This window comes from Castor canadensis, chromosome 9 (assembly GCF_047511655.1).
Source record: "Castor canadensis chromosome 9, mCasCan1.hap1v2, whole genome shotgun sequence".
NCBI classification, from domain to species: Eukaryota; Metazoa; Chordata; class Mammalia; order Rodentia; family Castoridae; genus Castor; species Castor canadensis.
Window position 1 is genome coordinate 23,565,119 of NC_133394.1, and position 26,532 is coordinate 23,591,650.

Genomic DNA, 26,532 nt, shown 5'->3' on the forward strand with positions numbered 1-26,532 from the left:
TGTGTTCACCCTCCTGCCCCCTTTCCTCACCACCTCCTCCCTTCCAACGGTACCAACCATCCCTCCTGGGCAGGACCAGTGTTTATTATCTTAATTACTAGCTGGAGGTTTTCTTTCCATCTCTCTTCAATATTCTCTTTGTAATTTATTTAATATCCGGCAAGAAATATGATGTTCATTAGAAAAGACTTAAGGATTTGTACTTGATGACACATTTGTCATGGTCTTAGTCAGAGATATGTGAATATAGTAACTTATAGTGGCAAAATTTTTTAAACCCAGAAATTTATAGGAAATTTTGTCTAGAATTTCTCATTTACTTTTTCATTATTATTTCATTGACTCTACAGGTTTAAAAATTCAGTACATCTTCCTGATCACAATTTTCATGAAAACATTGTTTTCTGGAACATTTATATGGTTGACTATAATATTAATGTAATATTGAAGATGTTTTTCTTTCTAATTTCCTCAGATAAAAGACAATTGTTACCTTCCCTCAAACTCTTGATTTTTACATTTTAGGTGAATTATGAAGACACTTAACATGTGAAATAGTTCATTTCATTAAAATATTTTAAAGTTTTATTTAACTGACTAATAAGTTTTCTAAGGATTTGTTCTCTCATTTTATAAGCTATGTTTTACAAAACTAATAACATAAAACTGATTTGCAATAATATAATAATAATGTCTTATTTCAGAATTTCTGTATTAGGTAAGTGCCAAATATTTTTCTTTTTCAGTATGAGCTATTATTTAAAATATGTGATAATGTTTAAGATTCTGATTTTATTTTCTTACTGTCTTTTTATTTATTTTTGGTGGCAGTAGGGGTTGAACTCAGGGCCTCACACTTGCTAAGCAGGCACTCTATCACTTGAGCCATGCCTCCCAGCCCTTTTTGCTTTGGCTATTTTTGAGATAGGGTTTCACTTTTTGTGCTGTCCATCCTGGACTATGATCTTCCTATTTATGTGTCTTGTGTAGCTGGAACAACAGACACATGCCACCATGCCTAACCATTAGTTGAAATGGGATCTCCCAAACTGCCATTATCCCAATCTGAGTAGCTAGGATTCCTGGTTTTGGCCATTGCTCCTGTTCCTATTTATATTTTCTTAATACTGTTTCATAAGGTGTTTTCAAAATATTTTATTTCTTCAAAATGTTTACTTCCATCAAAAACTTTTATTATTAAAATAGTTATTTCATGAAACTAATTTCATAATATTCTTCAACATTTCCTTCTTATTTTAATTAGTATATGTTAATTGTACAAAAGATATTATGATATTTCTCTCTATTCACATTATGTACTAGAATAAACTTCAATGTAATGAAAATGTAGTTATGATGAAAAATTAAGTTAAATAATTTTAACTTCAAATAATACAAACATGGAGCATTATTTGAATTTGACATTTATCTATCAAGTAAAAGTAATCTGCTAAATTTTATTAAAAATAAACTTGATTTTCATTCCAGGAACATTAAATATTAAATTTACTTTTGACATTGATTGATATTATTCATATAAATATTGTATGTAATTATTTCAGACAAACAGATATTTGTACAATATTAGGTAACTAAGTACTAAATTCACGATTGATAAGATTTCCACATTTCTTGCTCATTTTAAAAAAATTCACATTCATAATATCTGAAAGAAATGTTTCACAATTTAACTGTTGTCTCCTTCAGTGGTTTTAATAATTTATTATCAATTTCTAAATTACAATGGTAAATATGCCCTTAGAACAATTACTACATATTAGCAAGTAAATTTAGCACCAAAAATCTCTGAAGTTCTAGCATTACATAATCGTAGGTTAGGATAAACTGACAACTCTGCTGAAACACTGAATGCTTCACAATGTCTATGCTACGCATGACATGAACCAAAAACAATTCTGATTCTGAAGCACACAGTTCTCAGATGTTGCTGCCTTAGGAATTCCATTCATCATGCATCCTGTGAAACTCATCTCTTATCGTGTATTCACAATTAACTTGGAACAACTTAATATCACAATTTTTAAAATTAATTTTGTAGGTTATTGCTCTTTATCATTATATAAATATCATTATTTGCCAAAAGGTATGACTGTATTTTAATAGCTAAACAGGTTGGCTGCATACAGTCTTGGAGTAGGGGAATGTTTGAAACTTCTGGGTGGCATTGAGGATGCAACAGTGTAGCTTTGGAGTGGAAAGTGATTTTTATTTCTGAGACATTTTAACAATGTTTAATGTGGGTCTAGATGTGGTTGTTGGTGAGAAGGCAGCAAGACCACCCTTCCTGTGCACCAATGCTGAATGGCACCTCTGCAAGGGTTGAGAGTCAAAGATGCAGGATGGCAATCTATAGTGGGATCAAGATGCTATGAACTGTGCCTCCATTTCATATCACCTTGGTACTCTTTGCCATGGCCCACTTCTTTGTGGTAGGAGACTCAGGGTTCCACTTATTACACTTTTAATAAATTGTGTCTTTAACATATGCCCTGGTGACCAACAGGAATGCTGTTTAAAAATCTGTGAAGATCAATGTCTGGATTGCAATTTTAATATGAAAATAACCAGTCCTTTCTGCTTTACAGAAATTAGTTTACTTAATAGAATTGGAAAATTTTGTAATTTGTTCTAAGTTAGTGGTTGTCATCGAGAGCATTGCATCATAATCACCTGTAGAGTTAAAATTTAAAAAAAAAGTCACAAGCCCAATTCCCCAGAATAGATCTACTGAACAGAATCCCAGGTTGGGAGATGAAAGAACATGGACATTTTTAATGTGTCAAAGTTTATGGGTGCTTATTATTTTTCTCCATGATGGCAAACCAATACTCTAAAGGAATTGAGTAAATAAATAACATAGCAGTTGCTAAAAGTTGGTAAAGAAAGAAATCAAATAATAACCTGTTTTTATACCACAAAACAGTATAGTCTTTGTTTTCACTATAATTTAGCATCTTCCTATTGTCTCCTAAGTTATGGCTCTGTCTTTAAATGCCCTAGCTTTTTGTCCCAATGATCTAGCTCTAAAAAGTAAGCAATAAGAAAATGGAAAGGTCCTTGTTTATCCTGTTAAAACCACTGTTTCCTACTGCTTCAATATTTACAAGTTTGTGTCCTGAACACTACTCATTGCTCAGAGAAACAAGGAAGGTAGTGAGATGGGAAGATGTTAAGGAAAATTTATCCTGACACTTTACTCCAGCAGTTCTCAAACTTCATCATGCATTAGAATCACTTGGAGGACTTATTAAAAGGGAGATTGCTCTTATACCCCAGAGTTTCTTAAGTTAATAGGTCTAGGGTAGGGGTCTACAAGGAACAGGTACAAAAATACCTAGAGGATGTCCATAGTGCCAGTCTAGGACTATGGTTTGAAAACTACTGCTTTACTTTCCAGCCATATTCTTGAGTTGACTTAGATGCAAATCTCCAGAGAAAATGCTTCATTATACCATCTCAAGAGGAACCATGATAGAAAATCACACAATTATCTAGTAGATGTATTTGTATGGATTAATTTGAATTTAAGCTTTAAGAACCTGCCTGCTAGCACTTGGCAGAAGATTGAATTTTTCCGTACTTTCCCAGTCCCCAAGTAATTGTACTCCCCAAATCACACATGGTTTTCTTCCATTGAATAATTCAGTAATTATATGGGAATTTATGTAATACAATGGAGGAAAAAAAGAAAATAGTATCAAAACAAAAAAACATGGACATGAATCAAAATTCATTAATTTAGCTCAATTCCTTGAAGAAAAGCAATACAAAATCCAATCTAACAACAGAGAGACTAATCCAAATTAGTGCCAAACCCATTCTTCATGGAGTAGAAAAGCTTTAGTATTGTCACAGCCACCTGTGCCTAAGGGAGCATAGTTAACATATGCTAGAAGTACAGAATTTCACTGGTACCTAATTTCACTTGAGAAATAGTCTAGCCAGACACCAAACACTTGTTTGCACATGTTTGATTTGCAAACTTCAATGAATAAATTTTTTTCATTAAAAGTCTTGATGTATTCAGTTTTTAAATAAATTTTTCTAAGTTGTTTTTCCTGGTAAAGCATTATATTACCACTTAAAATATTACTAAATTTATGGGATTCCTTAAGAGTGGGTACAAGAATTTCTATTGTTCTAAAATGTCAATGACTTTATGGGTTCATTCCCTTGAGACATGCTTGTTACAGTTTATTTTTGCTTTTAGTCCACAAGAGGCCATATATTTCTTTAAAATCTGGGAATAAGCCATTTAAGTATCACTATTAATTAAATAGCTGTGTTTTTCTTCAAGGGAAAACATGCAGATCACCCTTATTTCCAGTAGTCCTGAGTTAGAAATTCCATTGTTAAACAATCACCTTTGGTGGCAGTCCCCTTTTAAGGATGCTGTAGCTTTTAACACAGTAAATTTTAAAGTCCACCCAATTATGCAGGCAGTTTACATCATGTAGTTTACACAGCCCACTCCTTTAAAGAAAAAAAAAACCCTACCATCCATTTTTACCTAAAGGGATTTTGAATAATTTTATCTTTTCCAGACAGAATTAGAGTCCTCACTTCCAACTCCGATGCGGTGTCACACTGCCCTATGGATGGGGGTGGAGTCACTTACTCTGCAATCATCCCAGACCATCACGCTTCAGTACACAGGAAAATGAATGTCACACATTATTGCACAGGACTGGAAAAAATGAGGCAGTTGCAACGCTTAACACTCTCTCTTCTCTTTGCTTCCTTCTAGCCCAGGAGTCACAGCAATTGGTGCACAGCAACCAGGCTGAAAGTCACTCAGCTACTGACAGAGGAACAGCTGAGCACCTGCAGCAGCAGCAGCAAGACTGTGGTGACCCAGGTCATAGATTGCAATTACTGTCATCTCTAACCCAATTATCGTCAACACTATTTATTTCGACTTCTAAACAAGCAATCTCCTGGCTGTCACATGTGTGATTGTAGCATATTAACAGACCTCTCAATCCTTCTCATTGGTGCTAGACGTCATGAGAGACTGCATGTGTTGAAGGTTCCCAGGGTGAAAGGACCACGTGTAATTGTAATTATTGAAGTGCTGTGCAGAAACACAAAAGGAGAATAAAAATGTGGTGGTACTAGGTTGTAAGGGAAAGGACAGATTCTCAAAATAAAACCAAACTTTTGTCTTCTAAACAGTGCAATCATGGAAGAATGTTGACATGGAAGGAATGACTTGATCATGATAAGGAAGTCAAGAAGGCTGTCTTCTATTGATTGATATGAGATCACTAGGGTGTGTTGATTACTGACTGAGAAAAACAATTATGACTAAGGACCAACAAGAACCTTGATCAAAAATCAATCAGAAGTTGGCATGTGCATGTTTTCCCATCTATATATTTATCATAATATAAATGCTTTGCCATTTCTTTTAGACTTAATTTTAGCCCTTAGAAACATACTGTATACAGATGTTACTGCTAACAACATCTCTTCACTGTGTTGACATAGATCTAGGCATAAAAAAACAAGGCACTTAAGTTGAGAAAAGTGATTTAAGGAGACAGCCTTAGGAATGCAGGTGAATGTGCCTTAGAAATTGTCCTCTAATTTATTTAAGAGATTTGGATATTATCAAATCCTTGAATTATTAAAGTGCATATGTAAGGAGATAGAGAGTACCATTGCTATATGAAATGAGTCAATCTAAATTCTGAGACTATCTCTCATTAAAGAACGTCCTGGTAAACAATATAATTCTCAGAATGCAGGGTACAGCTACATAGCACACACTGCTTCACAGACTTAATGCTGGGTCACTGGATTTAGAAGCAGTAGAGAAGTTATTAGCTCTGTAACCCCAAGCATGTCATTTTGGTTTTACTACCCTTGATATTTTCATCCATTCAGATGTGATAACAACTCTGAGAATTAAAAAAAAAATGACTGAAAATTCTGGGAAAAGTTAAGATATTATAGCGCATTTTACAAATACCTACCCTTACATACCCTTAACATTTAGGTTGCCATTTGATAAATGAATGCAGTCTATATTTTCAAATATATTACTGAAAACATGGTTATTTTGAATTTCCTTTAACCTATCATAAAATTTGAGTGGTTCTTAACATATACTTTTAATGGTTCCAATCTTCTTCCCTTCTCCATGCAGCTGTAATGCAAAAAATGACTGACCAGATGACCCAACAGGCAACGAAGCTCAGTCTTCTACAGAAGAAAGTAGACAATATCTCCTTGGCTGTAGGTCATATAAGGAGCACATTCTCCTCCCTAGAGGGGAAAATCAGTAAAGACAAAAGCAGGGAATTCCAATCTTTCCTAAAAGGTAAAAAAGAAACCAAAACAAATTATTCCTTCAGTTAAGACAAAAGGCAAATGATTCATTTAACTTTTCACATGTCACTTTGGGGTCTTTGCTTTAGATTGGTTCAATGGAAATCTAAGACATTGTTTTGGAATGAGATATGTTAAAATCATTCAGTTCCTAAAATAATTTGAAATATGGTATTGATTTTTTTTATTATATACTCAAATCTTTAACTGAATATTGCATCTGGTTGATTGGCATTATAGATATACCTAGATATAGTCTACCTTGTATTTATTTGTGGTTAAAATTAATCCACAAATCAATCCTGCAATATCCAGTTCAAGAATACTGATAGTGGTGAAGAGATGTTTATCAAGTCAGTTAAACATGCTTGTTTCAATATGATTGATGGAGGTATTGATGATAAAGCTAAAGTGATTATTCTAGAAATTATCTGGTTTGTGGTATACAATCAATAAAATATGTCTTAAAACATCAAAGTTCAGAGAAATAATAATTTCTATATAAATTGGACTCAATTTGCCTAAATTTTGTGATCTTAAATCAACAAGCAGGCTGTGTTTCTTTCAGGAGACTCAATAGGATAATCCATTTTCTCCTAATTTGACTTATTGGCTGAACTTATTTTCTTTCATTGTAATCCTCATTACAACTCTCTGACCCACTCTTCTGCCTTCCTCTCACTCCTCATATGATTTAGATTAGAACTACCTGATGACCCAGGACAATCTCCTGATCTCAAGGTTTTTCAACTTAATCACATCTGAAAAATCCCTTTTGCCATACAGAGTAACATAATCATGAGTACTGAGAATTAAAATGTGGACCTCTTGCAGAGAAAGGGGTATGCATTATTCTGTCTACCATCAAGATTTATATCTAGTGAGTAATCAGTATTGATTTTGTTATGCATAGGGTACAAAAGGGCCTTGTGACATTTGCAACACTTTCAACTAATTAAAGACCAGGAGTTAAGGAGGCACGGGGGTTCCAGGAAGGGCTTGGGTGTTCAGGGCAGATGGGTTGGTAACTAACAGTATCCCAGTTCACTGGGTTCATTGTGTGTTTTCAGGTCTCAGGACTCCTGATCCCTGTACTTTATTCATTAAAAATGGCTCTCATACCATTTCTGTCATTCACAGTGATATTTTTCCTCTATTGTGTTAAAAGGTTAAATTAGGTAGAAATTTGACATACTGTTTACCAGCACAGGCACTTTTGAAGCTCAATAGCAACCATGATTTTTCCCAATCACATAAATCACTGGTGTGATTAAGCTATAGGAAGAAAGACCCTGTCCTACATATCTGGGATGACCAAAATTACCCAAGCCAATCATAAGAGAGGAACATGTTTTTCTCCTGAAGTGATAACATAAGAAGTCAAATAGAAACAACTGTAACCACTGAATGAAATTTGTTCAGCAAACTTTGGTTATCATGACCTGAGAAAATTAGGCCTGGAAACTGCTTTATGTGAACTGGTAACCTACTAAAAAATTCTAGCACTGACATGGGAAAAAACACACAGTTGCAGCAACAGCAACACTATCAAAAGTCCCTACTCAGTAGGAGGGATTAATTGTGTACTTAGCACAGTCATTAGTTATGAGAACCAAAGGCCTTGCAGTAATGAATATTCTTACAGGGGAAAAAAAAAAACCCACCCCAAATTGCTGCACTTGCCTGGAAAAAACACAGCTTCCTCTCCTGTGTACTTCACATCCAAGGTGAAGAACACTGCTTAATCTGCCACCAGTCACAGACATAGTTGAAACTTCTATATGTCCACTCCCTGAAACACATCCCAATTTCATGAAAAGGGCCTACCTACATTCACAAATTATGGTAATGCAATTCTGTCTGAGACCAAATACATCTAAGTCATCAAGTTCAATATTATCCTTTTTGAGAAGGTAGAAGCATGTAAGTCACATGAAACACAATCAAATGTACCGACACATATATTAGCATAAAACATATCTTTTGCAAAATCAGATTCTTAAAGTAACATTGACCTTTTTTGAGTGTAGGATTTCTGGGGACATGTAAACAACCATCCATATTTACAAATTTTTCTTGTACCAGATTAATTAATATCAAGACATTCAAGCAGCACATCATTCTATTTTTTATAAATGCTCTTTTACAATAATTTTAAGTCCCATGTGCATGTTAATTATTTTTAAATATATGTTTGCAAAATACAGTGAAGATTATATTCATTTTGATTCTATCATTCTGGATTAGGCTGCATAGTAGCCATAAACTCATGTGGCAATATTCCATCTTACAGACCTTCCTTTTAAAAATCCTTTGTATTATGCTGTGGGTGTCTAACTTTATGGTTATTAAGTTTAAATGGATATGTCTTTCATTTATATACATTTTGTAGCTAGATATGCAATTATATATTTTAGTTTTTTTATTCTATAAGAAACTTTTTTTTATACTTTCAAATGTATTTCCTATTTAGGTCATTTGGAATAGTTCAGTACCCTTTCCCTTTTTCTTTTTTATTCTTTTTCTTTCTTTATTTTAATACTACTTTCCAAGTTTACTGCAATCTTGGCTTATGATCAGTCGTGCCTTCTCATACTGGAGACACTAATATGAGTTCCTCAGTAGCAAGTTTTCTCTTTCTGTTAAACATTAATGTCATCTTATAAAAATCAAGCATATCTTGATTTCCTCTTTTGATTTGTGATTGACTTGTTTTGGGATCCTCAAACCTCTTATTTCATTATTTTGTTGTTATTATAAAACATTGTCCTCTTGTGAATATTCATATTTTTCTTTAACTCATTATTATTTATTAAGGCAAAATGCCCAAAGAAACCTATTTTCATTTAATACTACATCTAGAATTATTGCACACAAAGGTCTGTTACTGAAAATGAGTAGTAGTTCCTGTATGCCTTTTGTTCATAGAACTCTAGGTTTATAGTTCTAGTATTTTCTGTACTGTAATTGATTTCTCTTCTCAGATTTATAAGTTTGGAAGGTGACCACCTTGTGTGAATTATAGCAATTTTTTTTGCAAAGTCGTAAGTAGTATGTTATTAGTATTTAGCGTCAAACTTTTTATCTCTTTGGAGATATTCAAAGTTTTTTCAAAACTGAACTCATGTAAATTTATTATCTCTTTCTTTAGGTCTAAAATCCAAAAACATTAATGATCTGGTAAAGGACATAGTAAAGGAACAATTTAAAGTCTTTCAAAATGACATGCAAGAAACTGTTGCACAACTCTTCAAGACTGTATCCAGTCTATCAGAGGACATTGAAAACACCAGGCAAGCAATTCGACAAGTCAATGAGTCTGTGGCTTCAATAACAGTCCAGCAAAAGTCTGTTTCAAAGCAAGAAAGTAGAACCACACTGAGTGATATAGCAGATCTAAAGAATCGCATTATTAGTGTAAGGCAAGAGATGACTTTTACATGTGAGAAGCCCATTAAAGAACTAGAAGCAAAGCAGGTTCATTTAGAAGGCACTCTTAGACAGGAACAGTCAAGGAGCTTTCTGTATTATGAAGCTCTCAATAAGACACTTTCTAAAATGAAGGAAGTACATGAGCAGATTTTATCAACTGAACGAGTATCAGACCAGAAGAATGCCACAACTGCTGAATCAGTTAGCAGTAATGTCACTAAAGACATGTCTATTCTACATGAGAAGATAAAGAAGCAAGGTTTGATGATGCTGCAAATGTTTGATGATTTGCACATCCAAGAAAGCAAGATTAACAATCTCACCATCAGTTTGGAGATGGAGAAAAAATCTGTCAGGGGTGAATGTGAAGAAATGCTGTCTAAGTGCAGAAGTGATTTCAAATTTCAGCTTAAGGACACAGAAGAGAATTTACATGTGTTAAACCAAACCTTGGCCGAGGTTCTCTTTCCAATGGACAACAAAATGGATAAAATGAGTGAGCAACTGAATGATTTGACATATGACATGGAGATCCTTCAACCTTTGCTCGAGCAGGGACCATCGCTTAAACAGGCAATCACACATGAACAACCAAAGGAAGCAGTGGTTACAAGGAAAAAGGTGGAAAATCTCATTAGTGCTGTCAACAGTCTAAATTTTCTTATCAAAGAACTTACTAAAAGACACAACTTACTTAGAAATGATGTACAGAGTCGTGGTGATGCCTTTGAAAGACGCATCAATGAATATGCCTTGGAAATGGAGGACGGCCTAAACAAGACAATGGCTATTATAAATAATGCCATTGATTTTGTTCAAGATAACTATGTGCTAAAAGAGACTTTAAGTGCTATGAAATATAATTCTGAGATCCATCATAAATGTGACCAAAATATGGAAACTATTTTAACTTTTATTCCTCAATTCCAACATTTGAATGATTCTATTCAGATTTTGGTCAATGACAATCAGAAATACAATTTTGTTTTGCAAGTTGCAAAGGCCCTTGCAGATATTTCTAAGGGTGAGAAACTGGGTCAGTCCAGCTTTCAAAAGGTTTATCAAATGTTTAATGAAATCACTTCTCAAGTGAAAAAATATCAGCAAAACATAAGTCATTTGGAAGCAAATATACTCTCAGTCATGAATATTTCTAAAAATTTTCAAACTCAATTGCAAGGCATTGAATCTAAAGTGACCCAGACACTCATACCTTATTATATTTCACTTAAAAGAGGCAGTGTGACTACAAATGAGAGAGACCAAGCTCTTCAACTGCAAGTACTAAATTCCAGATTTAAGGCACTGGAAGCTAAATCCATCCATCTTTCAATTAGTTTCTCTTTGCTTAATAAAACTGTTCATGAGCTTTTAACAATATGTCATAATGCTTCTACCAGTACATCTGAAATGAAAGTCACCATTGCTAAGTGTCCAAAAGGTTCCGTGCCAGATGGTGACCTTCCTCAGAAAGGTCTGACAGAACTTGTGGAATCAGTAATTGAAATAAAAACTCAAGCTGCACTATCTAATTTAACTTGGTATATAGAGCGATTGTTGTCTGATAGTCTGGCAAATATCAAGTCTCAGAAGCAAGTAAAAATGCAGAAGAAACCTCTTACACTTAAGAAACCAGCAGTGAATCTTACCACAATCCTGATAGGCCGAACTCAAAGAAACACGGACAACCTTATTTATCCTGGTAAGCTATTAGTACAAAATAACTTTTAACCTCTAGATTTGTTTAAATGGCATTTGGTAGATCTATACAGTTTATCAAGGCTATAAGCATGAAAGATACTTACTTAAGCTTGGATATACAGTCAAGTAGTGCAAAGATCACTGATACAGTACTTGAATATGATTCTGTATGTTAGGTGTCAATACAAATACATGTTTTTTCAAACTTTTTTCTGATTAGACCACTATAAAATAATTAAATTTTCTTCTATAGAACATATTTCTCCATGAATAATTAAAAAGAGCTGTTAGACAATGAACTTCTTGATAAATAAGACCATAAATTCATTTTGGCTGATCACAAAATTGGATATATAATAAGAATTCAATAAATATCTGTTCACTCACTGCTTGACAGTTAGATTTCAGTAGAGCACAGAAGGCCATGATTGTCAAACTAAGGCATTTGGATACAATTTTGTAATGAGGGGGATATATGAAAATTTGGAGTCATGGGTTGAGTATTATAAGAACTGTGATTGAGAAGTATGAAGCAGCAGAAAGGGCATAGCATGATTTCAGAGAACGACATTAGATTACCAGTTAGGACATTACTGAATTTGTGTTGACAAAAGCCTAAACATAAGATTTGAGGAAGAGGTAGTTGAAAAAAGACAGTTTAAGAAATGTGAGGGTATAAGCAACAGAAAAAGAGGAATGATGGGAAGAGTGACGATCTAAGAGTGGGACCTTGATTTCTGGTCAAGTTGTATTAGTTAAGTTTCTTTATTAGTTAGTAGCCTTAGGTAAAAAGTTTGCCTATCTGGGTCTGAGTTTACTCCTTTGAAGTGACATGATTGCAATGGGTTATTTGCTAAGGTCATAAAACAAAACAAAAAACCACCAGCTGTTTAAAGCCAGAACACATGACAATGACACTTGGAGAGAAGAGAAACCAGTTTTGAATTTGGGTAGTGAGGGGATAGTGATATGGTGTAAACACCCCGGGAGAAGCACAAATTTTGGAGGAAGGAGGAATTCAGTTTAGTGCATATAAACTGCATAATAGTCTCTCTGTGTGAAAGAAGTGTTTCACGGTTGGCATAAAAGTCATACCAAATAACATTTTGACAATTAGAATAGCTACTTATTCTTGCTAAAAGAAATGGCTGTGTTTTCCTCAAATAAGTATGCTGTTAAGTTTTGTGCCCATTTGGATGAATTTTTATGTTATTGTGTTCTAATTACAAAAAGATATTCATTATCCTAACATAAAATGACTTTCATATTTAATCTCTGATGTTTTGACAATGTTAAAAATCACAGAATAATATAGAGATGAATTCTCTTGACTGTTTAAATTAGTATATTTTTGTATGATTTTCACAAATTAATCTAACCTAGGAGGATTAATCTTGCTCTGATAGGAGCATAAACTTAACTACTTAGACTTCTGTGTTTGCCAGAGAAAGGTAGTCTCTTAGTACAAGATATTCTTATAGTAACAATTTTAGGAAGAATAATGTTTGTTTTCCATACTGCCATGCATACTACCCTTGATCTTTGCATGGGCACTGCAACATTTGCTTCAGTGAACCTCTCTCTGCACTGTGTGTGCATTCATGTAGGCTACTCCATTTCTTTTCTCTTAAGCCCAAAACTATCTGTATCTAAATAGTAAGTATAAAATTTAAAGTATCTCAAAATAAATTGAAGTAAAGAAAACTCATAGAACATAAGAAATGATAAACTTTAATAGTATAAATAATGCATATTGGGACCTCATAAAAACTGTATTTTGATAAATAGTGATTGACACAATATTGAGTTTAATGGGCTAATAGGAAATAACTCAGTTGTGATTCTCCTTTTTTCAATGATGCCTTGACAAAATTTCTTCCTGTTCCATTATACACTGTAAGTAGAATTTTTATAGACCTGTCTACCAAAATTAAAATTAATTAGAATTTCTTTATTCCATCTCAGTATAGATATAAATAATGCCCAGACAAAAAGTTGAATTGGCCTAATTCTATTGGCCGAGTTCTATTCTGTGTGCAGGATGAAATTCACTTTATGCAGGACTAGTGACATAACATGTGGGGCTGTGTCAAATAGGCATGTGGGTTTGCCTGCCCATTCAACTGTCCTTGCTGTATAAAATTAATGGCATTCTTTGTCTAACTGAGCAAGTAAGGTCTATGCAAAGTGATTAAACCAGTGGGATACAGCATAAGTTCATGTATAAGAATAAAGCAATTGCAAAATAAAGTGCTTCTTTTGACACTCTTAATACCTGGGGTAAGATATACTGGCAGATTGGCTAAATTTGGCTATATCCTTTGACCTTTGTATGATAAATACCAGACCCAGACTCTTATATAACTAAAGCCAGAAGATAATTTATAACCATCCTAGGAATGTCACAAACATGTTATTCAGATTTTGATGGATATCATTTGCCAAATAAGTATAGTTTATAAAGGAAAAGCTACATAAACATGGTTTTTAAGGTTTAATCTTAATTTTAATAAAGTATAACTTACTTTGAAGCCTAATACTAAAATAACATGATATTGGGCTCTTTTTGCTGTAGGCATACACTTTACACAGGCATTATAGAAATTATAATACTCATCACTTCATTTAGCAGTACCTGTGAGGTGGGTGTTATTGTTCTGTTTTGAAGATGAGTAAACAGATCCTCAGAAGGTTAAAGTTTCCTGCCTAAGGTCATTCAAGTAATAAATAGCTCCTGGTCCATTGGGCTCAAGCTCATCCTTTAACCACAGAGAGACAGGAGAGCACCTGCACCTGCCTTACTCTTCCTCTGCTTCTGTTCCATGCAGCATACAGTTTCCAGAGGCTGTTCCCTAACAGTTGATATTCCCAGGGAATTTCTTTCTTGAGCCTCCAAATACTGACAACTTATTTCTGCTTCTTTTCAGTTTAGCTTTTCAGTGACATGCCGGTGGGTACTTACTGGAAGTCACTATCAGGTAGTTACAAGATTGCAGGCAACACAATTCAGAGTACTCAACCTTCTTACTTCCTTTCAACCCATGTCTCCATTCACTTATGTTAATTCTGATACCTTGTAGGCCATTGCTGATAAGCTATTCTGGTTTAATTGCTAAATATTTTATTTGTTTCTAAACAACATTCCAATAAACATCAAGAGGTTTATTATTATTATTCATACTTGAAGATTTATTTGTACAGAAATTGGCAGACTTGTCCCTGCAGAGAGAGTTTGGCTGCTTGCCCTTCCAAGAATGGCTAAATCCTCTTCAGCATCACATGAGCAACTCCACCACTGAGCACATGCTCCTTCTGCTTGTGAGACCCTTCACTATTCATTTCAGCCATTTCCCCAGTATTTAATAATTCAGCTCTCACTAACAAACCCCTTTATTCTCAATCACCCCAGTATTCCTAGGAAAGACTGCATTTTCTAAAGCATTTGGTGGTGAACCATATGCAGGTTATAAAAATTATCATTGTTGTGAATCTAGGCAATTTAAAAGAGAATAAAAGATTCTGGGAATACTGGACTGTTTACTAATACTCTAGAACTATTTTTAGTTTTTGTGACTCTTCATAGGTAGTTGTGATGACTAATGAGCACTGAATTTGGAATGAGGAAACCAGGGTTCAAGTTCTGCCTGGAAACATACTTATTTGTAATAAGTCATTTCTTTTTCTGAAACTTCCTTGATTATAAAATAACAACTGAACTTTATAAGTTAATTTTGAGGATCCAGGAAATAATCTGCATACAGCATATTATTTATTTTATGACTACATGGTATAATTTTCTTAGCTGTATTCAATGTTCATATCTTCTCTATTTCACTTAGTATTTGCTATATAACTATTTTCATGCATTGATGTAATTTGAGAATCATGGTATTCCTTGTTCCCCATCTTTATTTTTATAAGTCATCGTGTTTTAACTTTAGCATAAGTTTATAATATAGCTTCTGTTTGTGGCATAATTATAATCAAAAAGTATAGTATACAAAATATAAAGACATAACTATATGAAAACATGTGCATCAGTAAGCACTAAAAAAAAACCTGCAAGACGTTTTAAGAATGGTGTTCTCCAAGAAATTTTTGATCTATATTATTGTCTATACTATAAAAATAAGGTTTCCAAAGATACCTCAAGATAATGAATAAAACTGACTTCGTACAAGTGACTAAATATAAGCCACTTAAAATTTGAAGGCTATCTTATTGACTTTAGAATATATAATCTATTTTTTAAAGTTCCTAAAACCATGTTCACTTTTGGTGGGTTTCCAGGAGCATTCATAAGACTTGGCATGTATATGTGTTTACGGCCAAGGTTATTATGAGGAAAAGATACACGACAGGATCAGGTAGGGAAAAAGATTCAGACAGAGTCTGGCAAACATATGCACAGGCTTCTTTATGAAGGAAGGGGGACATTTCTGTGTGCTATTTTATTCAGTCCGAAAAATCAAAATAACATGAGTGCAATATTTCTTTCTGGAGAAGCCCATCTGATACTCGGCACCAAGTGTCTCATTGAAGTCTGTCGCTTAGGTACTGTAGCTTAGCACATACCAGAACCTCATATCCTCTGAAGGAAAGCAGATGTTCTGCATAAACAGTATTGTTTGCACAGCGAATGGCTTTTATAGGTTAGGGTTTGAGGGAAGTCCAGTTCTCACAGGTCTGCCAAGGACATAGCCTTGCAAGCAGGCCTTTCTAAAGCCAGTAGTCCCTGGCCAGCTATGTTAGCTCTTTTGTGCACATGATCTTAATAATATTCTTTGTCTTTGTGTCGGAGTTGGTTAGAGGTCCATCTACTGGTAACAGCTACTGCAATTTGAATCAATAAAACATGTCAGTGTTGAAGAGAATAATAAATGAAGTACTTTTTGTTTACGGCTTACTGGGAGAAGAAAAGATTCCTCCAGCTTTCCATATCATTGCCTTCATAAGGAAGGGTGATGACAGATGAAGAGAGAAGGATGACAAACTTGACAACCTTTCCTGCCTTTTGTCTTACAATGAAATGACCTGAATATCTAAGGAAAATAATCAGAAATCCATGCATTTGGTGTTCATTTCCTGAACTGCAATCTTTAATATTTGGTCTGTTAAAAATGAAATATGATAAAAGAGCAGGTTCCATTTACGTAGTCAGTTAGCCACTACCTGTGCTTGAGTTCTTTCCCAAGCAAGAATCACAGGAGCTCTTTCTCCCCAAGGACTTGAAGCTAAATTCAATTAGCTGCTCTGTAAACTAAGTACACTGATCTTTTTTTTTTTTTTTACTGTTTATTCATTATTTTAAACTTGAAATTATGTACAATAGTATTAGGTTGAATTTATTATCAAATTCTTTTTATGGTTAATCTACACTCTTTTGTACATTTTTCACTCTAAGCAAGCATGAAAATTTGAATTTGAGTGGAGATTTAAATCTGAGAAGCATCAGTGTTAGACCTTGTTTTGTGACCTTAGGTGTGGTAAGATATGCCAGGGGAAGATACAGGTAACCAATGGATCTGGAACAGGATCAAAGTCAAAGAGCAGTAGATTTGAAAGGGTACTTGGAGAGAGATAAGTCAAGAGAATAGTGAAAAGAAACAAAGGATACCTTATGGGATGCTAACATCTGATAGCATTTTCCAGTCTTTCCAAGTACATGACAACTTATGGAAAACATTCAATAACCCAAATAATATTGAGGTATAACATGAAAAATACTGAAGAGACATAAACACTACCTTTCAGACATAACTTGAATTTATTGTCAACTAAGAAGTGACAGTACAAAATCATATGTATGTTTATTTAGTCATTTATTCTAAATGAAGACATTTATTTGAAAATGTTAAAATGCAGATTTATCCCAAGAAAATTTTTGTAAAACACCTTCCTAGATTACAGACAGTGAACATACAGATAACTTTTTTAATTGTTTCATATCCATGAACAATGTGCTAAAATTTATTTAAGCAGGTTTTTTATGATCAAAATCTTTAGAATTATTAATATTTTAGAACTCAATTTAATAAACATTAAATGCCAGATTGGATCATGTATTGTTATAGATGCATTGGATCTGTTATAATGTTTTAAAAAATGCTGACCTCCTGGAGTTTGTATTCTAGAAAGGATAGAATACAAACACATAATAAACACATAAATTACATGGTATGCTAAAAGATGATACATGCTACTCATAAAAGAAAAAGTAGAAGGAAATAGCCAGAAGTCAGAGCACCATGGGATGCATGTCAGGTGTGTGGAAGCAGTTTTTAGCATTATTAAGTAAAAACTGGCTTCATTTGTTGGAAACAGTGAACTCTGTAAGGAACTGGAATGGAAATCAAGGCTGTGGTTCAGGAAGTTTTGCATTTTTGTTCTAGGAAATGTTGATAGTGGAAGGAATGTCTATAGAGTATGTGATGTTTTGTTTGTTGTGTTTTATTAATTTTTGGCAAGTATGTTATTACAAAACTAACATGAAGGAAAAGAAATACCATACTACAGCATACACTAACTACTGAATGTTAATTATTAATTAACATTAATTTAAGAGGTTAGTCCTATCAAGAACTGGGTATTTGGGTAAATGCGGAAAGGTTAAGTGATTTGTCCAAACTTGCAGAGCTGATCAGTTTTGGAGCTGGGATTCAAATCTAAGCAATCTACCTTATCTCATTTTGCAGAAGTTATCCTGTCTCTCTATTACATGAAAAATTGTATTAACGTTTACCTACCTTATATTTCAATTTTTACTTCCAGATCATGTTCAGTTTTTTCTCCATTTTAAATAATGCTGTACAAATTCAGAAATTGTGTGTGCATCTCTAACTTTGCTTCCTTAGAATAATATTCAAGAAGTAACATCTCTGGGGCAGAGGCCATGTACTTTTAAAAAGAATTTGATAAATATTGCCAAGTTTCTTTTCAGAGTAGCAACTTATACTCTGCAGAACAAGTCACAAAAGGTCCTGAGTTGTATAACATTCACGGTGTCCAAACATGTATGGATATTCTAACTTTGCCTGAGAAGCTTGTCTGAAAAATATGAAAATGTTGCAGTATAAGATTTTAACATGCAATAATATCTGTGCTGTGGAGTATTAGGGAAGCATGTTTTGTAGCTTTATGGACAGAGTTTGTTTAAAGGCAGACAAAGTGGTTTTAAGATTATTGCGATCAAATTATCTAGATACGAGGTAATGAGAATGTCAAGTAGAAAATTAATGAGGATGAAATGGGCATCCAAAATCAAAAAGATAACTTTTGGAGCATTACATTTGGTAATAATAATAATAATAATAATAATAATTTTACAGACAAAGAGCCTGGACTATCCTCGAGTTATTTTGAAATCCCAGGTAGGAAATTGAGGGACTTGACATAGACATGTCTGTCTGTTTCTTTTTTTTTTAATTTTTAAATTCTATTTTATTCATATGTGCTGTTTGTTTCTTTATGCTATAATTTTCATACAGTTAATTTTACTGACATTGGTGTCCAGCCTATGAGTTTTAACAAAATATATACCTCCATCATTTCCTCTTCTAAATTTCTGCATGCACCTTTGTAGTCAAATCTTGTACCACTCTATTTTCTTCCCACACAATTTCAGCCTTTCCAGAACATCTTAAAAAAGAAATCTTGAATGTAGGCTTTTGAGTCTGGCTTCTTTCACTTATGTCTGACATTCATCCATGTTGCTGCGTGCATGTCTTGTTACTGCGAAGTGGTAGTCCATTTGATGGATGTACATGACACCTCATTTACCTGTATACCAGTTGAAGGATATTTTGGTTGTTTCCAGTTTTGGATGGTTGTGAATAAAGTTACCATAAATAGTCACATACAGGTTTTGTATGAACCTAAGTTTTTATTTCCCTTGAATTAACAAATAGGAATAACATAGCTTACTAGCTGTCCTTCTAAGGAATGGCCAATCACTTGGCATTTGCATCAATAATGTATAAAAATGTTTTTACTTGCTACACATTCTACCAGCCCTTGACATTGTCAACAACTTTTATTTTACCATTTTAATAGGTGCAGGGTTGTTTCCAAATGTGACTTTATTTTGCATTTTTTTAATAACTATGATTTTGAATAGCATTTTAGTCTATTTGCTAGTTCTTTCAATTCTTCTTTTGCTTGAGGGTTATAACTCTGAAGAAAAAGGAGAAAAACAGGTGATAATATCAAATAAAAAATTTTATCTTCTAGTTCGTGGCTTAAGACAACCAAATTATAGTTTCATGGCAAAGGCTAGAGTAAATCATCTGGGACAGGGCCAATAAGCCGGTAAAGATTGCTGATAGCATTGAAGTTATTTTAAAGTGACATTTTTTAAGGGTTGAGGAAAAAAAGACCTCAGGAGACTTTATCAAGTACAACAGATGTGATATAAAAAGAACAAATAGAAAAACTGTTCATTTTAAGAAAAAACAGGGCAGATGGTTAGAAGCAATATTTCCAGCTACTTATATACCAGTGAACACAATACAAGTAATTACAACAGTAAATCTCAACACTTAATGGAAACTTATATATTGACATTTCTAGGAATTGTTGGGAAAGAGGCTATGAAATATTTCTAGAGGAATGGAAAAGTAAATCTTATTTGATAGCAACAATTTTGGTAAATAGGGAGGCAGAATAGCACTGAAAGCTAAGAATGTATCTATAAATTTGAGACTGGAAATATTTTAGAGAGCATTGGTGTCAGGATGAAAGGTAAAGGAATGGGTCAATGCTGTGAGTATGTATTAACCAGGGACAAAGTTACACTGTGTGCAGTGATTTCCTCTGTGTATTGAAAACTGGCCCTCAGGCAGCATGATGGGTCCCCTCACTAATCTGTTGGAACTCCATTGTGTCATAAGCAGGGATAAAAGTCATCTGCCTTTTGCAATGTCTTGTTTTGTGGCAGTTCTGGGGTTTGAATTCAGGGCTTCACACTTGCTAGATAGTTTCTCTACAGCTTGAGCCATGCCTCTAGACATTTTTCTCTGCTTATTTTGGAGATAGGGTCTTGCTTTTTGCTCAGGTTAGCCTGCTCCTCAATCCTCCTATTTTATGCCTTCTGCTGTCACTTTGATTACAAGTATGTGACACCACAGCCAGCTATTGGTTGAAATGGGGGTATTAAGAACTTTTTGCCTAGACTGATCTCAAAATATAATCATCCCAATGTCAGTCTCCTAAGTACCTAGGATTACATTTGTGAGCCACAGGTGCTCAGCTGCAATGTTAATTTTTAAATGAAGAAACAAAGAATAAGAAGACCTTGATGCTAAAACACAAATAAGTAATAAAATAAAAATATAAGTGAAATAATAAATTAAATTCAAATATTGTATTAGTTAATGTATTATGACATATATCAACATAACATATTCTTTAATTTTTTTTATGAAATTCCTATTAAGTTCTGATTAAGCACTGAGAAAGTTTAACTAGAAAGAGAGTAAATTCAACACGTCTGTCTCCTCATGAAGTTCAGACACAAGGCAAGGAATTATAATAAAGAATGGCAGATAATAGCAAAGACAGGTTGCTTCAAAAATGCAAGGGATTCTCTAACCTGTTCAAATTTCACATGAACATTTATGACCTCTGATAGTAGGATTAAGAGAAAAGTGTTACTGGAGTACATATTAGGGTCCAGAAAGCAAAGGCCAGAACAAATGGAGATTTATGAAATATTCCAAGACAATGTAAAAGGAATTTTAATCATGTTCAGAGCAGGAAAATTAATATTGAAAGATTAGTCATGCTACTTGCACAAGAGAGTAGACTATTGAGTTGGGAGAAATGTTCAACTAATGACACTTACCTCTGTCAGAGAAAATAAATGAACTGGAAAGGGTTTAAGGGGTTTTTGAACCCAAAATAGGAGAGAAATTGTGGAATGTTTGCTTGAGATGATTTCAAGTCAATGAAATGATACAGAATCAAAGTCTATGTGATCTGTGCGAAAATGTAAAGGGATAAAGCTGGATAAGACTGTGGTCATCTATTCAATCTGATTTTTGTCCTTAAAAACACTAACAATTTCTATATACCATGTACTGTACTAATCAGTCGGGACACAAAGTTTAAGAAATAAACTGTGAGCTCTCACCTCACAAAAACTCACACTCCAGTTGGAAGGAAGAAGGACATGTGAACGATTACTGTCAAGTATTATAATAAGTTCAATGAGAGAACTTATTCAGATCATCAGGCAGTAATTGAGATAATGAAAGTAATTAACTCTAGCAGCACAGATGAGGGAAGATGTCATAAAATGATAATTTATTGGATTTTGATATTTGTTGTTAGTTGAAGAACAAATACTTTATTGAACACTAATATGAGCTGATATTAATAAAAGCACCTAATCATTTAAAAATGCATTAATAATGAGATAGAAAAGTATGAATCAGAAGATGTATAAAAATGGACTTGCAACTTATTGTATAAAAAATTATAGATAACTTCAACTAGCAAATCTGTGCCAATCAACTTTATTTGTCTAGGACACTGCACTTAACAATGATCCATGAAGTATTTTTATCAGTGAATAGCATTTTGAAGATGATGTCAAAGATGGGGAGGGATGGCTAAAACATCTCCTAGAAAATAAAACAATGAATGACCTCTGTGGACTGAGACGACACTCATGTATAATAAGATACACTTAATTATTATCAACAATTTAAATATATATTTGAGTGAAATGAACGTGGAATTGTGGAGCCTTTCAATAACATCAGCACATAGATGACTGCTAAGACAAAGTATGATACAGAAGAGAAACTAGACAATAAATACTGGATACTTATTTTACACTAACAGAGGTGTAAAGTAATTTCAGCAGGTTAACTAGGCACTGTTTCTGCAGGCCACACTATTTAGGTTCAGTTGGAATAATGTATCATGGATTCCATGACATTAATAAATGTGGGCTATTTTGGGAGGGACTTGAAGACCAGAGATACTTTAAATAGCAAGAAATACAAAGGAAGCAACTTAAAACCCAAGCGGTGGATTCAGGTGCAGGCAAGCGATGAGGTGTCCTGGACAGATGTCAGTCTGTGCTCTGAGAGATGTCCTGGAAGGCAAACTGTATGTGGTCTCAAGACTTGGAATACTGGAGTAACCTGAGAAAGTTGAGACCCTCACCTAGACTAAAGTGCATCCCTCCTCTAGATGAATGACCCTACAAAAAGACTAAAGGGTAAAATAACATGATCTGAAATGCTAAGAAAACAAGAGCAAGGCAAGACCATATGCCAGGATATAATAGAACACAGGAGGAGATAACTAGAATGTAGGTCCCAGGCATTAAATGCAAGGCAAAAGCCTTGGTCATGAAGAATCAGAGAAGAGCCAAAAGCCATGCAGCACAATCCATTATTTCTGCTTTCTTAGATTCCTCTCCCTAGAACAGATTTGGTCATTGAATCATGGGCAGGCTGGTTCTACAGGTGAGAGTGATTTTTGCTTATAAGGGAAAATTGCAATTATAGAATTGATTGAATTACATAAATAATTGAGTGGTCCTCCAACTCCATTTCACAAATGATTCATTTTGAGTGAAACATACTAATTGAGCACTCTCCTATGAGTCAATCATGGTGCTAGGTTCAGAGAAAGTGAGAACAAATGAAGCCAGGTAACAGATAATCATTGGTATTTTTAAAGCTAGCAAGTAATGTGCTAAGTTCTAGAATGACAGTTGACAGCAAATGAAAGTGATGACCTATTCCCTTGATGAAAAAAGGATGTGCACGAAATGCAGGTCAAGAGCCAAGCATGGTAGTAAGTGCCCATAATCCTAAACTACACAGTAGGTGCAGGTAGAAGGATCCTGGTCTGAGGCAGATCTGAGTGAAAAGCATGAGATGCTATCTGAAAAATAGCTTTAAAAAAAAGGGCTGACTCAAGTGGTAGAACACCTTTCTAGCAAGTACAAGGCCCTGAGTTCAACCCCACTACTGAAAAAGGAAGGAAGGAAGGAAGGAAGGTAGAAAGAAAAAGAAATAGGGGCTAGTTTGCAACATTTGTTACAATGAATTACACGTAATATATTTATACAAGTAAAAATCATAAAATATATTACTTGTAATATTTTCATACTTTCCTTGATAAGGGAAATAGTTTATAGGATATTGTGGAGACTACATCAAGATCATTCAAATTAGTTTGCAATTATGTAAGTAATATGTTAACATTCTCTTTGCAAAAATTTTAATAATAAAGCATGTAGTTACATTTTATGTAAATTTAAAACATGTAGATACAAAATATGAAGATATGAGTGCATACAAAATGTAACATGAAGCAAATATCAAATAAAATAAAACCCCCAAATTTAAAAATTGGCAATCGCATAATTTAAAACGTGAACTATAAACTTATTCACATTACTGCCACAACGTGGTGCTATTGTGGTGACTGTGGCAAGTTGGGTATTTCCCTACGTCTACATTTACATAAGAATGTGTTCATTCCACTTAAAACCAGACTTACAACTTTAAACTTTATAGACCTAAATTAATGAAATTATTTTGTATGTAATGTACAAACTGTAACCCACTGATGTTAGTAGACCAAATTCCTTGAAGACTTACCTCATTCTTTAACTGCTGTGTAATATTTCTTAGTTGGAATATATTATAATTGATTTGGCAAATCTTGAATTACTGATCAGTCACTGTTTTCAGATTTTTCACTAAGATCAATAATACTTTAGGGAATATCTTTACAGAAGAACTTTTGTAAATGTCACCGTGTATCCCCAGTACAAAAATTAAAAAAAATTTTAAAGTAATTAAAATTGGAAAAAAAATAATAAAGAGCATATTTGAAGAACTATCTTTGTACAATGGACCGAGGTCTTACACTTGTCAAGCAGGCGTTCTACCACGTGAGCCACTCTGCCAGCCCTGTTTGTGTTTTGTATTTTTGATATAGTGCCTTATGCTAGGATTGGCCTGGACTGAATTCCTCCTACTTGTGTTTACCTGTGTAGCAGGGATGAGAGGCTTGTGCCTGTTTTCCTAGGTTGAACTTCACCTTGATTCTCCCAATCTTCATCTCCCGAGTAGCTGGGATTTCAAGTTTGAGCCACTGCACCCAGCCAAATGAATCCTTTTTTCAATGCTGATAAATATGGTTGTCTTATTACAAAGGTGTAATCACTTAAGCTTTAATCAGTATTACATAAGAAACTTCATAATCCCTCATTACTTGTGTCTGCATATTTTTTACTTTTAAATATTGCTTCCTCAAATAAAACTGATGTTGCTGTAGTTTAGTTTAGTTTTACTAATTAGTAGCAAGCTATTGTGGTTTTGTTCAATGAATTTTCTGCTCATATCATTTGTTCTTTTTTCTTTGAGGTACTAGGGACTGAACTCAGGCTCTTCCCTACAGTGCTCTATCTCTTGAGCCATGCCACCAGTCCTTTTGCCTTCAGTTTATTTTTCAGATTGGATCTCATTAACTTTGCTAAGCTGGCAACAAACTCACAATCCTCTTGTCTCTGATTTAGGATTACCTGAGATTACAGGTGTGTACCACCACACTAGACCATTTTTCATTTTTTCTAAAGGGCCAATGTTCTTTTGCCTTTTGGATTCATCACAGCTTTTCCTGTGTTATAGATATTAGTTATTAGATTATGTCTGTTAAAACTATTTTTGAATTAATTTTTCACCTATCACAGAACTTTTGATTTGACAGTTTTCATTGCCAGTGAGTTTTAATTCTTAGGTGTGAGAATTATTTTTTCTCTTATGGCATCTGGGATTTGTTTTGTTTTCCTTTGAAAGAGTTTTCTAAAATATTTAAGCTATGAAGATTTTCTACTTTATCTGCTTGTAATATAACCCAAGTTTTTTTTTTTTTAAACACAGAGTATTTTTGTACACATAGAGTTTATATTTTTATAGATATGGAATTATTTTAGCACTATGAGATTGAAAGGACATTTTCTTTCTCTGACGATTTGAAAGTTCCTTTATCCTATGCCAGTTTGAAATATGCCTGGTTCTGTGCTGAACAATTATATTCCATTCTATAGTTGACCAAAATCTTAACATTTTCACATAAATAAATGCAATGGATCACAGAATTATCCCCATTTCACACGAAAGCAGGAGAGGAGGTTAGAGCTAAGATATTTGCATGAAATTCCATGACTACATTGGCAGGTGACTTGGGTCTAGGGACCCATTTTTCTTATTTTGCATTCAGTGTTTTACCTATCCACTGTAAACTATGATTTGAAATGAACGGGAGAAGAGGTCACTTTATCCTCTTTATCGCAATTCTCTTTTAGTGGCACAGGAGTACTCAGGCTGCAGCAGATCCCCGTGCAAGAATGGGGGTACCTGTATAAATGAGAGGACCAGCTTTGTCTGTGCGTGCCGCCACCCTTTCACTGGGGACAACTGCACTGTCAAGATGGCAGAAGAAAATGCATCAGCCCCAGGTAAAAAAGTCTGCAAGCTTGAATTTGCTCAGTGTCATGCACCGAAACATGCTCTGAAAATATTTGCAAATGAATCCTTAAGCCTACCTAATCTGTTTCCATGTGAGAATTAATTCATTTTACTTCTGAAACTTATTGAATAACGTACCTGATTTGCAAGTGGAAAAAATGTCTTTGTGTGAGAAAAACTTATGTTTGCAGGCACTTGTTGACATTTTTAATACTGGTATTCTAAAGCCAGTTTACTGAAAATCCGAGCACCCTCACTTTTATACATATTAAAAGAAAATGCAAATTTATGTATCTGAGTGGTATAAATTCTTTCTCCTCAAACAAACTGTTTAAGAAATAAATCTTTGGTTCATGTCAGACATGGCTGTTTAAGGGAGTTTTACTACGTGTTTGATGGTTTAAATGAAGATTACGCTAATAACACAGTTTCAACTACACAAAGATATGAGCATATGCTCAAATGTATTGCTCAAAACAAAATGCCTTTCTGCATTAACTCTATAGGTATTGTTTGCTTTACATTTACTGCCAGAGTACAGCACTTC

General features: G+C 34.1%; 1 protein-coding gene across 1 annotated transcript in view; it reads left to right on the top strand.

The window, feature by feature from the left end:
- The window catches only part of Mmrn1 (multimerin 1), a 61,071-nt gene that overhangs the window by 31,423 nt on the left and 3,116 nt on the right, over positions 1-26,532 (top strand). Inside the window, exons 5-8 of the mRNA XM_020186740.2 lie at positions 4,769-4,879; positions 6,173-6,346; positions 9,506-11,488; positions 25,823-25,975. Of these exons, the coding sequence (XP_020042329.2) occupies positions 4,769-4,879; positions 6,173-6,346; positions 9,506-11,488; positions 25,823-25,975 (2,421 nt within the window). The remainder of the gene's footprint in view (positions 1-4,768; positions 4,880-6,172; positions 6,347-9,505; positions 11,489-25,822; positions 25,976-26,532) is intronic.